The following is a 16,584-nucleotide window of genomic DNA, read 5'->3' as shown; positions in this document are numbered from 1 at the left end:
GTGTGTTCTTCTCGACGATAGTTTTTATTTTTCACTCCATATTTTTTCCATAAGTCTATATACATACATACATGCATGTACACGTTTTATAATTTTGAATACATATTTATCTGAACCCTAATCATAACTGTTTTTTTGTCCCCTTAAATGTTGAACTAGATATTATAATACTCATAAGACTTTACGAATGAATTTTTTCTTCGTAAAACAATTACTTCACGTGAGAATAATGGAAGAAAAAAAAAATAAAATTGCTTCCACGTATAAGTAACCGAGCAATTGCGAGTACAGGGGTGAGTTTATATCATAGTGGAAAACAATTTTGTGCAGGAAACGGTAGTCATGTAGTCCGTATTCCGCGTAAAAGTGGAGGAGTGTGAAAAAAAAAAAAAAACAAGAACATATTTCGGCATTCAAATTAAATTCCCGTAGCAAAAAGTAGTAGGCGCCTGGTATGCGGCAGCGTTCTAGAATCCTGATATAGGTGTAGACTCTGCGAATATCTCGAGCTTGAGCTGTTCGCCTCGATCCGTGTCGTAGGCCAGTTTAGGGCTGTAAGGGTGTGCGTCTGGGCCAGGCCAGGAAAAGAGGGGGAGGACGATCTTGCAGCGGCGCCGCTTTTTCCACCCCTTTAACGCCCCGTCAGGACTCAGACTATCCGAACAATTCGGCCCCAGGACTCGCGGAACTCGAGAGCCGGAGCCGTCAAGCGATCCGAACGCAGCGACGGAGGGTTTGCGGGGCGGAGGGGCGGAGGGACGGAGGAGCGAAGGGATGGCGGTAAATTAAATTCTTGCGAATATAGAAAAACAAAAATCTCGATAGACGTGAGAATGCTATTAAGGGCAGCGCGTTGTCATTCTAAACGCGGTGCTGAAATACGCTGAAAAACCAGAGGACGTGTCGGGACGCTCGAGTTCTTCTCTCCCCTTTCTCTATTTCTCTGACGTATTACGTCGGGCCGCGGAACAGACGCTGCGACTTGACACTGAATTTAGTTTTTCACTCCTGCGGGACGAAAATTCCTTGCGAACCTTCGCGGCGGCCGCTGTATATTTCAGTCAGGGTTGAGTTGACCGCGATATTTTCTTCGACTCGAATCAAAAACTCAAAACTTGTAATGGATACGTAATGTAAATATGAACTTTAATTTTTTTTGTAAATCATTATTTTATTTGTTGGTTTTTGTTTTTTGTTGTTTTTTTTTTAATTCTTTTGCTTTTTTTTAATTTAAAACTCGTACCGTGATCGCTGTTCATAAATTTTAGGGAAATTCGTAACTCGTGCAGGAAGTTGATGTATTCCAAAATACAGCCGGTTCTGGCTACCTCGGTAAAAACTCGACGATATACAGCAATTTGCAAGGGAAAATAGAGAGACGAAGGGAAAAATGTTCGCTTGTTCACACGGATGAAATTACACACCGTCTCTCCAATTATTCTTCGTTATTTCGTGCTTTTTTTCAACTAATAGTACGAAGAACCAATTAGGAAAGTTTAATCAAGCGACACGGGTCAAAAAACAATTGTTAGCTATATTTAGAGGAGTCGTTTGCTGGCTATCAGTGTTAAACGACGACATCGTTGAGCGGTTCGACAAGATAGAGGCGAATTACTGTATTTCAAAAACAGCACGCTGCAGCATTATTATCTTGACGAGGTATTATTCCGTTGATAGAAGAAGTTAAAGAACGATCTGTATGCAATTTTTTTTTTTTTTTTTTTTTTTTAATTCAATGCTGAATTTTCAAGGAAATTCTCTTCGGAATTCATGAGCGAGCAAAATGCGTCGTTTCAAATTTGACTCGTTTTCAACTTTTGCCGAAATTCAAATATCAAGTTCAGTCCGCAGACGTTACTTTGTATATGCAGATCGTATAACGAACCTCGAGGAATCGAGCAAAAAGCGACCATTCTAAGCACGAAAAATAGAGAGTCAAGAAGCGCGGAATTTAAATCTCAGAAAACTCGGTAGAGATGGGTATCTACATCCGATTCGCTTAACGTCTCGAAGGCACTGTGCAGCTTGGAGCTTTGTGAACTGCGGAGTTATAATGAATCCAAGAATGAGATACCCGAGGCAAGTTCGCTGCTGCTGTAGTCCGACCGTATTTTTACAGGATGTACAATATTTATAGATAATACAAGGAGCGGCTCTTCCGACAGCCTGCAAACAAGGCGACTTCAGCTGGGGGCGGAATTATCGACTATACATGTATACATATTATATATAATAATATATATTATACGTACCCTTGGAAACCGCCTGGCGTTGGAGGATGAAATATTATAAGTACAAGTTATGAGCAGGATGAAACTACGCAAGAAACCGGAAAGGAAATTCGGCTTTCTACTGTCCGAATGGTAGGCAGAAATTCCTCCCTCGTTTCCGCCAAGCCGTGCGGTGCTCTGCTCAATTTACTGCGGAAGAAGAGAAAGAAATTGGAATAATACAACGTAAGAAAATCGGAGGCAGTTGATGAAATTTATTGCACATTAATTGCTGAATACATTCTTAAATGATCGGGTCGAAAGGTGGATGAATTGAATTTTAGAGACATTTTTCCGTTTCCTGTGGATTATAATTTGAGAAAGTTGAGCGTTGAATATTTTTCTTTTCTGAGAATTACATGGTCTTATATTGGATAAGAATTCTGGGACTCGGGGAAAATTGTAGAAAGATGAAAAAAAATACATGTACAAGGGTCACAATATCGAATATTTGTGGACGGATAAATCTGTTTCGTAGAATTTCAAAATGTAGAAAGTCGGAATACCTATAGATTAGTAAAAATCTGAAAATATGTAGAAAGTCGAAACATTACAAAATCATCAGGTTAAATAAAATTATAACATGCCGGAACATAGTCATAAGAATTCTGACGTTTCCGTATATTTTGGCATTCGTCTTTCCTATATATCGACCTAATAAATTTTGAATATCTCTGAAAAAGATTTTCACGTTTTAAAAAATTTCTTAGCTACGGCGACTCTTCTAATTCTCGATCTTCAAGCATTCTCACCCTGACTCAAATGTTCATGTCAGCCCTAGTTGAAGAAGCACAAGTAAAACACACGTATACGCGTGAAATTCAAATTCCGTAAGATTGTGGATAATTTGGAACAGCCGTTAATCGCGCACACTCCGTCAGCCATGCAAATGAATTTTCTATCACTCCACCTTTAAAAAAAATGAAAACAAAGGGATGAAAAAAGAAACGGAATACAGCGAGGGATGCACGTATACCTACGTAGATACCGACCTACCCGAGTCTGCAGTCTCCTCTCCAATATCCCTGGGTCCTCTCGTTCTTCCTATATACCTTCATAATGGAGAATCGCTCTCTCCTTATCCCGGGCAGCTCTATTTTCTACCCCTGCACCCCTTCCCTTATGCCATCCAGTACCGCGCATACCGCGCCGCCTTTCTCCCATCTATTCCATAATCTATGCAGCAAAGCGCCAAACCCCTTCTGCTGACTTTCCTCGTTCAGAATCCGGGATCTAGATCATCGGCATAATCCGTTTGGGATCGAGCCGCGGACATTTTTACACACTTGCATTTTACACTCGCCCCGATGTTTAGGCGAGGCCTTCCAGACCGGCACGAGCAGATTTAATCCGAAAATCACAGGTATCAAATACCGCTCCGATTATCGATGAAAGCTCTTTCGGATTTACGAACAAAGTATGGAGTTTCAATCACTTCAGATTATAGTACGCATATAGGTGTTATCATCCCGCATCGAAATTCGGCGAAATTTTTTCGTCCGAAATCGGAGATCCACTCAAACTCAGGCTTCCGAAAGTTAATGGACGACCGGGTGATCGATTCGTTCTGATCCCCGTCGAATAGCTCGCGAAATCCAGATTTCAACATGTTCCAAACAGCGAATGTGTGCCTGTGGGTGTCGCATTTAACGAAGTATGAATCAGCCAATCGTGAGAATCGTCTGCCGTACGCGACACGTTCCATTAATTATTATCCTTTGGGATGAGCTAATTACTCCATATTCCTAATTATTCTCAATCCGCTCGCACCGAGCAACGAATTTCGCTACCTCGCTTTTTTCCAGATCTGGATAATCTCCCGCTCACAATCAGTCAGTCTATCACAAAACCCTGGGATAATTATGATCCGTGTAGTCAATTCGAGCGAGATAATACCTACCGAGGCGGGAAAAATGAGGTGCAGGTTAATCATGCGAGCTGTTTTCTTTTTAATTACACATTTTTCCCCGTTCCTTACGTCTCTATAGAAGAATAGTATAACGAGAAACATCGATTGGTTTGTTTCAGCGTGAAAACTGACATGGGAGCGGAGGGCGCCGTCTCCAGACTCTACATTGCTAATGCAAATAAAAAGGACAGCGGTAACTATAGCTGCGCCCTCGCTGACGTGGCCGCCACAACAGTTTCCGTCCACGTGCTGAACGGTGAGTATTACTTGAGAAATTTATCTTAAAAAATGGACAAGAGGAACGAGCTTCGCCAAATTTATTAGTCACTGTCATTCGCAAAAATTAGTCACTGTCACGTAACCGGGAGAAGCAAAATTCAAAACGTCAGATTCAAGGGTCTCGTAGTTTTCAAGCTAGAGATGGATAACTGAGAATATTACTCGCGTAGTTACACGACGCCTCCGCCAGCTGGCGCGTCAGTCAAGTTTCGCCAGATGAGCCGTTATTGGTCTACTTCGATTAGTTCTCGTTTGAAAAGGATACAACGTCAAATTTTTTACCGGTCCAAACACGCGCCGGCTTTTTACGAGCAATGCAAGTCTGCCCGAACGTTTTTTTCTTTTCATTCTCATTTTTCTCTTTATTCTCCACCTATATTCCCGACGGCAAATAAACCGTAACCTTCCTATTTTTTCTCCTTCCTTTTTTTTTTTTTTGCACGCAGTTAAAATAAAGTCTGACCTTTTACGCTGTGAATGCTACGTCAAGAACAATATTATCGATTACGGGGGTAGAAAGAGAGAGAGAGAGAGAGTGAGAGAGAGAGAGAGGGCGAAAGAAGGATAAGGAGAGTCCTAGGATAAGGTTCGTACGCGAGGATACGTACTACTTCGTAGCAAGGCACCAAAAGCCCTATATTTACTTTGGCGGAGCTAACATGACCTAACCAAACCCCGTCGGACCTGTTTAAACGTAATATGAGGCGGAGCCTCACGGTGGACAGACCGATTCCGGAACGAACTTGGAACCAATTTTGGGTGAGATAAGGAAGGACCGTTCTCCGCGGTTACGAATATGATTGATGATGAACGAACCCTGGGTTTGATTTCCGAGGGAATTTCGTACAGGGTACGCTCGTCGACTATGCTGCGAAATCATTGAACCGTATATTGAAGGGCCAAGGGGGGTGGAAGAAAAACGTATTTTCAGGACCATTTCTACCGTGTCAATTTTGAACTCGAGTCCTGGAGGTGATCGTGGGAGTGAGCGAAAGTACTACGCCGAGAATAAATGTTGGCTCTTTAAAGCCCTGTCTCGCGCAGATAAAACTGGTTATACATTAAGGAACTGGCTCGATAAATTTCCGATTTCCCCTTGTCAATAAAATTTTCCATTTTCCACCCTCTGCTTGCGGAGCCGTAATTGATTTCCGCCCGCCCTTTAATTCAACAGGCCAAAACGTTATGTTGTGTTTCGGACAGATGGAAGAAAGAGCGTATAATAATCAACCGCGGGAGGATAACGACTCGTCCGAAGGAAGTGGTTGAGACAATTGACAAGCGTTGTAGTAAAATACGAACTCCGCCTTGTCCGCGTCGAGCGATTTTCTTTTCCGGATGCCGTTGGGCGAAGACGATAAAACTTCTTTCTGAAATCGCTGGTGTAAGCCCCTTTGCGCTGCATATACAGAGTCGCTAAACGCGGGCTTTGGAAGAAGGCTTTCGAACTTTCAGCAAGGAGCTCAACTAGTTTGACAGTGCAGCCATGAAAAGTAGCCGGTGGGATGAAATCCCCTATGCGGAAACTGACTGTGAAATGAAGTGGACCGTGTAATGCATAAAAGATCCAACCCCAGCAGGCGGGTTGGGCAAACTTCTGGAAACCGAGTTAACGCTTTGGCAATGACTTCACGAGCCTTGTATCTTGTAACCCGGTTATCATTGCTTATTAAACTCTGGTACCAAGCGAAAGAGCGCCACGACCGTCGCAGCCCTTCGATAAGCACACCGTGGGGTGAAATTTTGCCAAGTCGGTAAAACTCCGGCCAATTCGTGTATAAGCATGCATGAAAACGCACAGGGAATGGCACAGCTTCTTACCGTTCCCTCCGTGGAGCCACACGTCAGGCTCAAGATACATCAGGGATTTTCCAACCTAATGAAGAGCCGAGTTAAGTAAAGATTAACCGCCGATCGACGGACGCTTGTGTAAAAGGAAAAAGAAGAGAAGAGTTCGATGTCTATCCAGAGCCTGCAACAGGTTGAATAAACGAGAGTACTTGATACCATAACGAACGGATTTCCTATAACTTCACGCGGGCAATTTATACTCGAGCCAATTCCATGGGAGAGTAAAATGTAGCCGGAAGCACTCGAACGGTACGAGCTTCACGCGCACCTCCATCTCGCGTTCCACTCTGTCGCAAGGGACAATATCTGTCTAGATTAGTTTCCGCTTCTCATCTCTGTATTTCGCTCGGCGCGGGTAGTCGAGCTGCTTGAAATGCAACGCTCATAATCTCTACTACTTGTCAAACGGAATTGTATTAGTTTATCTGGCTCCCTTTTATCATTCGAAATCACGTTGATACAGCATGTAAACACCTTCACGTTCAAAGCTCGTCGTCGCGTAACGACAAACGAAGCGGAAGATGTACCTAATTTATGGTCACATGGATGGTCAGTCGACGATCATCGGCTAAAGGCCGTGTTCTATTTTTTTAACGTTCAATTTGGAGCTACTTCCACCTAATCAACCAGCGTTTAATTTTCCCTCCACACTCGTTTACCACGCTCTAGAGTCTATGGTGGTTCTGTGACAATTTCTGTCAAAGATGGATATTAGCAGTGGCCTGTTAAAAAACTCCCGTCCAACCGCATCTGAAAAGGAATTAAAGTTTGAATCTGACGAACTTTTTCACTGAGATTTCTCTCTGGAGCAGCAACGAAAAAAGCCATGAAGTTATAGAAATTGAAAACTGCAGTGCGCTTGATTAACGTTCCCAGACGGGATGGCGAGCCGGTTAATTAGGCCAGATACAGAGATTGATTTTCGGCCTTAAATTACTCCCCACTTCGACCGCTTCTGGTTCCTGAATGTGGAGCATCGAGGCAGCTGCAGAGACGGCGGGGCGTTAATAAGGAAGATGATAAATGCCCGGTTTTAATTCAAGACGTAGCGAACTAGGAGTGTTCCGGTCTTACTTTTACCCCGCTTTATCATTGTGCCCTCTGCGAACTCCGATAATTAATCTAACAAAAATTGCTGCCGCTGCAGTTACGATATTATCAATTAATGTGCAGCGTGAGCTGACAACGAACGTACTCCTCGCGCTGCTTCTGTATCACCTACAGAAAATAAGAGAGCCGGACTCGACTCGCAGCTTTATTTCACCGTGAACGTCAGCGTGAAGAATTACCCTCACCGAAAGGACACGCCACCCTTTTCCCCTGCTGAAATGGTCAGGCTAACGACGGTGTAGTCCAGTCTCCACCTGCTCGGTCTGCCCAGTTACATTCGCGTTATACACATAGTGACAGTTTCATTTTCTTTTCAACCATGGATATCACGTCGTCCGACTCGTCTGCTCTCGAGGAGGTTGCACCTGCTTTTTCGAATTTACTTTAGCGTCTTGTCGAGACGTTGAAGGGAGTCCCTTTTGTATCACCATCGAAATCAGGAGAGAAATACAAGCAAAGAAATCAGTTCAGATCTCCGTCCCGGACAAAGGAATTTCTCCAAAGAGTCAACGAATGATGGGAAATTTTCCTTTAGAATCCGGCAAATCCACAGTTAATGACATCTGGGCGAAAATATTTGCGGTCTTGGTAGAAAAGCAGTCTAACATATTTTTTGTCGTCCTAATTTGTAAGGCCATGACTTTTCTGTCGGAGCCAGTAAATGTTTGTTTTATCCGTAAAGTTGCCGTAGACGCGACGACGAGTCAGATGAGGTGAACTGCAGACTTGAGGCTACGTTCTCGCCACCGAGAAACTTTGATCTCGAAGTAATAGCTGTGTCTCTGTACAAAAGCAACGTTGTCAACATTTCCCATTCCAGTCTGCAACGCCGTCAGGGATGACAAAGGGAAACAGATGTAAATTAGCATATTCTCGGATACCGTTCTCTCGGCGAGATGCAATTAGAGAAGGTGCCGCGTAGCGAATTGAGTTTTTCCCGACGTTCTTTGTGCGAGAAAGGATCGTTGTGCAGCAAGCATTTATCCGACGTTCTAAAGTAAACGAGGCTCGAGATATCGTCAACAATTTCCCGGGCTCTCCGCACCTTCGTACAGCGGAAGTGGAACAGGTGGCAAATTATTCTATGCTTATTTTCTTCTTTTTTTTTTATATCTTGCGCGCAATTCACAAAGATCATCGGGTGTGAAACTCGACTCGTTGTAGGCCTTGCGGTACTTTATTTAAGCAGACCATCGCTTGCTTGCAAGTGGCTCTCTGGGTTCTTCTGATTCTTCTTCTTCTTGAACGGGTATTCCTAGTTTGAAATGGCGCACAGACCGCACTAGACTCGCCATCCACCCCGTACGTAGCTCGGCGAGATAGTGGATCTGGTATATCTAGGGCTGCTGCCGTGCGGCTGGTTATTTCGTGGGGTGTCACGCCCGACCCATTAATATCCCGACGACCGCATCCCCTATCTTCCCCTCTTTGCAGTTCTCCCCCTTTTCTCTCGCTCTCTCTCTCTCTCTCTCTCTCTCATTGTCAGACGCGTTGAGCGTGAGGAGTTTGCAAAGCCTAGTCTCTCGACGAAAAGCGCCGCTAGTTAACAGGGCCATGCATACCTATGAGTGGATAATGTACAGTAGACGCCTCAAGCTGGTTCATCTCGAAAAGACTATCTCTTTTTACTTTTAATCTTGGTTATCGTTGATTTTTCATTCCACGAAGAAGTTATCGCACAGATCTCTAATCTGAGTTCCGAAATCATTGATCCGGTTAATCGATACTCGATGGAGTTTTGGCGTTATTAATTGGCCAGACACCTCGCAACTGACAGTCGTCGAGAAGACATATGAAATATGTCTTATGACCCATTTTTTTTTTTATTTCTTTTACTTTTTTATCACGAGAGCGTATCTCTCGCAATTTTCAGGCGTCAAAAACGAGCTATCGCAAGATGTCGTTTGGACATCATTTCGATCGGCCATTTGACAACAGCGAGTTTCTACTTCGCTAGTCGCAAGTTAGCTGTCATTTGTTGCTCGCCCAGCGGGGGTAAGAACGCTGTTACTTATATGGTATAACAGAGTTTCCTGGTGAGAAAGCAGCAATAAATAGCCGCGGGGAGACAAGTTTATTGGACGACGGCCAGCAGCCCCGTCTTCTTATCCGTAATCTTGTTACGATACCTGCCCGCCCAATCGATCGTCCCCTTGCGGCATTGGTTATAGGTCTCGGTTTGAAGAGCTGCACAAGTGCAGCGGCTCCGCGATGTGAGGTATAACAGTGTTGAAGAAAAAGAGGTGAAAAACTTTTACCGCACTCGCCTTATCGCTCGTTATCCTCCATTCTTTCCAAAGTTCCCCCCCCCCCCCCCCCCCTCTCCCTCTCTCTCGATGCAAAGTGCGGAATAGGTGGATATAGAAGCGACTCTTCCCGTGACTCTCAACTCCTAATTATGTGTATAATATATGTTTACGTCGTGGTGGAATATTCTCGATAAAGCTCCGCGCGTCTTGAACTTTGTCGAGCGAATAAGGTCGTCTCGGAACTGAAAGCGACGCCTTGGCCCCGGCTAATGGTGGCCTCGGGCAAGACTCTGCGTGTACCTAACAGAGATTGTTTATTTCCTTTGTGAAACAATATAACGAGGTCGCCCAACATCCTACTCGTCTGCGATTCGACTCCTCTCAATCACCGCCTTGAGAAAACGCTAATAATGCAAGCGACAACTATCGTAGAGTCAATCTCTATGACAAAGATTGTCGTGGACGAGCTGCATTCAATTGTTATGTTCTTAGGTTTCAGTAATCGCACGATTACGGTGCTGTATACATATAAAAGCGTTTTGAACAGAAAATGAAAAACGCTTGTAAAAAATCATTCAAGTAGACAAATGGACATACTTTATGCAATTCTATTTCAAATTGACTGTGTAAAATGGGTGTATAAAATGAGTTTTCAAATGTAAGATGGTATCTTATGTACTGTAAGTAGTTTGTTTTTTTTCTCTAATAATTGAGATACGACTCGTGATGCTTGTAGTTTTATTTGTACACACATGCCTCATTATTCTTGACAAGCAGCTGTAGAAAATTTAGTGAAGGCACGGAAATTCTAACGTTATTCGTTCAAATTCGAGAGACTCGTTTTAAAATATTAGCCTTGGAATTTTCGAAATAGTAAAAAATCCATTTGAACAGAGACGTTTGTCAAATGGCGAAATTTAATCCTTACTCCAACTAATTCGTTTTATTCAATCGTGAAATTGGTTGCAGCTAACAGAGATACAATTGACCGTACTGATTACTTTTGACTAAATGGTTGAGTGGTCCCATTGATTGAACCGAAAATGGTTTACTTCGGGCAATCGTCAAATAGTGGCAACGGCAAAGATTTCCTCGACTAAACATATTTAGTTCTCTGTACTAATCATTTTTTCCAGCGGCATAATTATATGTACCTACATCAGTCACTATTGAGAAAAAAAAAAAAACAAATAAAAAAATTGCCGTCATTTTTAGATACGTATTCACAATATGACAATTTTAAAATTTCTCAACTCTCGACGAGCACAAGATTAAGGAAACTTCGTGAGTCTGAAAATACAGACACAGATAATTTCGTTCATTTGTAATCCGCGTTAGAATAGAAACGCGCACAAAATAAACCCACGAAATCTTAAAAATGGTAATACGTTACATCGTGTGTCAGCCGCAGAGATTCTTCCCGCGTGATACTTTTTTCGTTTCCCTTCGTAAATTCAATCGGAATTTTTCCCGAACACAGTACCTAAATCATCTTACGATACGGGATCCGGTGCCGTCAGCAATAATTCAGAATCGGTTGAACGAGTACAGAAATAAAAAAAAAAAACAAAGAAAAACAAAAAAAAAAAATCAGAAATTATGAAACCGATACGCCGTACAGAAGCTTCATAAGTCGCGTGTGTAGAACATCACGGGATACCAACTCATACGGATATTCAACGCGCCGCTGAAAACAAGGGGGTGACGGCAACGCGGCGTGCATATTTTTCTCCGGTATAAATGTCGCCTTTCCGCGAGGCGAACTCGTCGGAGGTGGAGGGGTGGCGAGTAGACGTACACGGGGGGTGCGAAAGGGTTGGAGTACGGTGTTCACCCCGCAGGGGAAAAAGAGAGGGAGAGTGTTATCAGCGATGGTAGCCGAATACACGGTATGCACGCGGTGAAACGCGGAGATTAAAGTCGCGCGCTTTCTCGGGCTTTTCCCTCTTTTCCCACCTCCAGCCAATCAGCATCCCCGCTGAGTAGAACCGGCGTAAACAAAGTTGTAAATTTGTCTCTTTTTCCCCCCATCCTTTTTCTCATTCTATTATCTCGCCATCGGCTTTTAATTGAATCCCACGACAACATTATATGGCCAAAGTTTCTCCACGCTCTCGTCTCGAGTCGAAGAAGATTAAGCATGGCCTCATTTCGGCCCGACGTCAGCATCGCGAGTTCATTTTTCTATGGGTTTTTAGAATGCTTACCGTAGCTTTTGATCATTGGAATTACACCTGCAGTAGCATCTTTAATTCTGCGATTTGAATGAAATTTAATTTAGCAATAAAAGAGTTTTCAAGACTTTCCGTCAAAGTCAATAAACTCGAAAGCAACGTGAGCAAAAAAACATCAAACAGTGCTCTAAATGCAGGTCAAGGATCAACCCTGCTGCATTCTTACCTCCTTCAACGTCACATTTTTTCTCCGCAATATATTGTTCGCATTTCAAGTGATTCGAAATGAAGCAACAATTTGATCAGGCTTTTTTGGAACATCGATAAATTTGGAGAGCGTTTATGAATCGCAGTTCAGTGAAAAAAATCGCCATAACCGACGTTTATTCTGTGATGAAAAACCATTGTGATAAAACTCTGAGATGTGGAAAGAAAAGGCCAAAAAATAAAACAAGACAGTGAAGTCTGTGGTGTTGATCTGCAGAACGAGGGTGAATTAAGATTAATTCATGGAGGTTGTACGATAATTTCACGATCCATTTACTCCATCCGAAGGAGGTGAAACTGCACCCCGTATGCCGCGTATAACGCGGGGGTCGCGTTCCTGGCCGGGCGATGATGTATCGGCGCTGTTAAATTCATGAGCTTGCAAAGATTCATGCCCCCAGTGGCGAGGGGGTCTCAGGGTATTTCATGTCTCCCGTATCGCCTCCCAACCTCCACCGAAGCGATAAGAATTCAGCGCCTCCGTCGCAGTTCGATTCGCTCGTCGTCAGCATGCCAGGAACCGGCACGCGGAAAAGCGAAAACGGTGTTGAGGGTGGCAAATTCCTCTTTACGCATGTACGCAGAAAGTGAGAGGAGAATAGAAGAGGGAAAGATGGATTAGCCGGAAGAAAAAAAATATGACGGCCTTTTTGGCAATAGACATAACCGGGTGATCGCATTCCTATATTATAATTCCGAATGGCTCGGCGTGGTTCGTTTCGAGGTTTTAGAAGTTTGACCAGGGAATACCGTGGCAAATTTGACGTCGCACGATAGAGATTTTGAAGTGAGTGATCTCGCAAATTGAAATATAATTTGAAAACTCTAGTAGAACATTTTGGAACAAATTATATCCGAATAAGTGACGTTGAATTATAATAAATTCAAAACGAACAGTCGTGCACCGAAATATAGGAAAATTTTTAAAAAATGTGAATGTTTTTTAGGTTTCGCCTGTCGTCATTTTGTAACCGAATGTCGAGAGATATTTCAATAAATGGTGTCATTTATCACCGAATAGATGATATTTTTCGTTTCGGTGTTTGGAATTAAATTTATTCTTAACCGGAAGTAGTTAAGACTTTTGAAAGTTTCGTAAAACGTCACTATCAAATACTCAATGCGTCATTAGAATTTCGTCTAAATCGTTCAAGCTGAGAGAAATTTTTAATTCCGGTTACCGCTCAGTCCTTAACTAATTTCATTTTTTACCACAATCGAAAAATACAGTTACAGGTACAAAATGAAAATTAGATTCGTAGCTGTTACCAAAAAGTCTAGTTAGTATCCGTTACTATTCTTTCTCATTGCGATCACTGTTACTATATTTTCTTGTAACTGTTGTGAAAATTGAATGCGTGTGCAATAATAAATTGATGTTAAAGCCTTATTTAATTAAAAAAGTATAGTAAACCGAACAAACTGACTTTGCATTGCAATTACAAAAAAAGGATCGGCAATAGCGCAAAATGGTTACGCGTACCTTATTTTCCGTAATCCCAACAATATTTAAACAGTTCTTCCAACGATACCTGTTTTACTGAATTTTTCTAGCTAGTATGAGAAACGAAATTTTTCTCATTTTAGCGCCTAAAAATCACTCTCTTCCGTCTATAATATGTGTGAACATAATTTCAATCTCGTGTGACCGGCGTGCTCCAATCATCGGCGGCCTTCGAACGTATTAGGAGCACTTAAGCCCTGAGAAAAGTCTGATTGAGGCTTAGCGAGAATATCAGCAGCTGGACATAATCCTATTGCAATCCTACGAATCCGACAACTCCGTAGACTGTTTTCTTCCTTTTCTCCTTTCCCGATTCATCGTTCACCCTTCTCACTCTCCCTTCTTCTTCGTCTCTTTTACCTGACTCAGCTTCTTTTCTCCTCCATTTTTCTATCCGATGGCTAAAATTAATTTGCCAAAAAATTCGCGAAGAGTGCTTAAATTTCATCTCAATCAGTAGTAACAGGATTAGGAGAATTCTGTCGAACGTAGAAACGTTGAGCACAAAATACCCGAACATACATCAGGTGTTTTTCCTTGATTGGATAAAAATATTCATTCGTGCGTTATTTTCGTGGTACGAAGAATTTTTTTTTTTTTCTTCTCCCTTACAGGTATATGTTTGTAACTTTATCCCCTGTTTCTGCGATACATATTCAATAATTCCAAATGTCGGATTGTACGCGCGCTCTTCAATTCGGTGTATTACCGAAATTTTTCTCCCCTCTTACGAATCGAGGGATCCGGAGTAACATTCCGCGGTGATTTATATAATTACTCGATAGATCAGTTCGAAGATTAATGAACCGTGTTCCCTTGGCGTCGGGGTGGAATACAAGTCGATTTCCACTCTACTTGATCCCAACACGAGTTGTTGCTCCGATAAATAATGACGGTTATATACCCGCTGCCGATACAAGAGAAAGAAGAAAGAGAAAGAGAGAGAAAGAGAGAGAGAGAGAGAGAGAGAGAAACTCCAGGAAAAACACCGCCGTGGCATTCGCAACTAAACTCTCGCGGACTTTGTGCAACAAGAGAAATTGAGCGAAAAAACTATCCTCATTGGCTGTTATTGAATGCCAAACTTTCCCTTATCTCTGCGGCTCCTAAATCTAACGCTAACCTTATTGACCCTTCCCCAGTTCTCTCTTCTCTTTCTCAGCTCGTTTTCTTTATTTTTCTCCATGCTACGGCTTCGCGAATGCATCGCTATACAAGGATCATAGGAAAAAAAAAAAGAAACTTTCCGACTATCGCAGGCGGTGTCTTCGATACGTAGATAAAGAAAAATGAGGATCTTTCAGCAAAATGATTAATTGATCCACGACGCAGGAATTAAGATTCTAAATTGATGGCTAAGCGGATTTTAATTACACCAGAGTCTCCAACCCTGCGAAAAAAAATACTTTCACCGTCCGAACCGCGGGAAAATTGATAGATAATAATTCGAAACGCGTTATTTCGCTTTTAGACAATGAAATTCGTCAACCCGCCGTTAAATAGAACCGACTAATTCTCACCCCATTGATTTCTGCTTCCAGGTGAAAATCCAGCAGCAATGCAACACGGTGGAAGCGCCGGATTGCGGGCGGCGTTTGCACTGACGTTCGCTCTCTCGATTAGTTCGCTTCTGAGGTGACCACACAGTTTCAGCTGCATCCCAAGAGATACTTGTTAAATTTACGAATAAATAGTATATGTATGGTGCTAAACGTTAGCTTGCCGTTACGAGATGGAAGACGATGGAAGAGAAGATGGAAGAGATCAACAAATCACGTCATATGCGACTATATTATATAACCCGATAAGACCTAGATGATAACGTATAGATACAAAGTGACGCGTTTTACAGAGAAACATATAACTATAATTGTTTCGGACACGAGGGATAGAAGTAACGAGAATAAATTTAAAAAACAAACAAATTATGTGTCTATCTGTATAATTATTATAATAATTACTCATCACGCGAGGATACCAGTCGAGGAAAATATCTTTTTCCCTGTAATCGGTTTGACCGCAGGATCAAGTACGCGGTCTTCTCTGTGTTACACATATACCTGTCACGTGATCGGCGTTTGTAAATTACACGGTGTAATTTGGGAGACGGAATAGAAAATCTATACCGCAACTTCCAGATCACCTTTGTTAAGTTATTGTCAGGCGTAATTGAATTTTCACGAAGTAGAATCGAAGGAAGAAAAGAGAAAGATAAAATTGAACGATAAATAACAGTAATAAATAATATTCATAGAACCGTGTTTATCACATGTTAACAATGAAAACTACGTTGATAATAGTGAATATAGGAGTGTATACCTAACTATATGTATAATGTTTAAAGATTAAGCGGGAGTCTTCGTGTAATCATTTTTAAATCATCGTCGATTCGATAACATATTTGTATAGTACAAATTATTTTATTTTTTAACGATTGATCTATCACAATTACGTACTTCTAGCGATTATACCATAATTTGAATAGCGCGTATTATGATGTACCCTCAGATTATTGTAAGTAGCGCAATTTATCGTGTGCGATGATTGTGCAGAAAGCGAAGAGTCGGTCCAGGATCACTTCGGCAAAAAAGATCAGCTGATCGATCACCGTGTATGATCAAGCTCGACCATCGTAAAGCGATCCTCGTCGTATGTAAGCTTTTCTAGAAAAAGCCGTCTGCACGAGGATTAAGGAGAAAAAAAAACAACAAACAAAAAAAAAATTCAAGAACGAAACTTACTACTCACAATAATCGACGAATTAAAATATTACACATACATGCAACATTATATACCTACAATATATATACGATATATGCTATATCCCATACTGTACTAAGAACGTCGTGCGATAATAAAAATATAAAAAAAAAAGAAAGAAAACAACAATAATGAATAGTAATAATAGAGAATGAAATTGTTAATACAATTAGTCTTTACTATAATAATGTGTAATAAAGATCGTTTCTTT

General features: G+C 41.9%; 1 protein-coding gene across 2 annotated transcripts in view; it reads left to right on the top strand.

Moving 5' to 3' along the window:
* LOC124297876 (obscurin) overlaps window positions 1-16,407 on the top strand; it is a 205,031-nt gene extending 188,624 nt beyond the window's left edge. For both annotated transcript variants that reach the window (XM_046749220.1, XM_046749219.1), the window contains 2 exons: window positions 4,299-4,435; window positions 15,155-16,407. In XM_046749220.1, coding sequence (XP_046605176.1) covers window positions 4,299-4,435; window positions 15,155-15,252 — 235 coding nt within the window. In that variant the 3' untranslated portion in view covers window positions 15,253-16,407. The remainder of the gene's footprint in view (window positions 1-4,298; window positions 4,436-15,154) is intronic.
* Window positions 16,408-16,584: the final 177 nt, after the last annotated feature.

Source organism: Neodiprion virginianus, chromosome 2 (genome assembly GCF_021901495.1).
Source record: "Neodiprion virginianus isolate iyNeoVirg1 chromosome 2, iyNeoVirg1.1, whole genome shotgun sequence".
In the NCBI taxonomy this organism is placed as follows: domain Eukaryota; kingdom Metazoa; phylum Arthropoda; class Insecta; order Hymenoptera; family Diprionidae; genus Neodiprion; species Neodiprion virginianus.
This window is presented reverse-complemented; position numbering and strand designations above follow the sequence as displayed.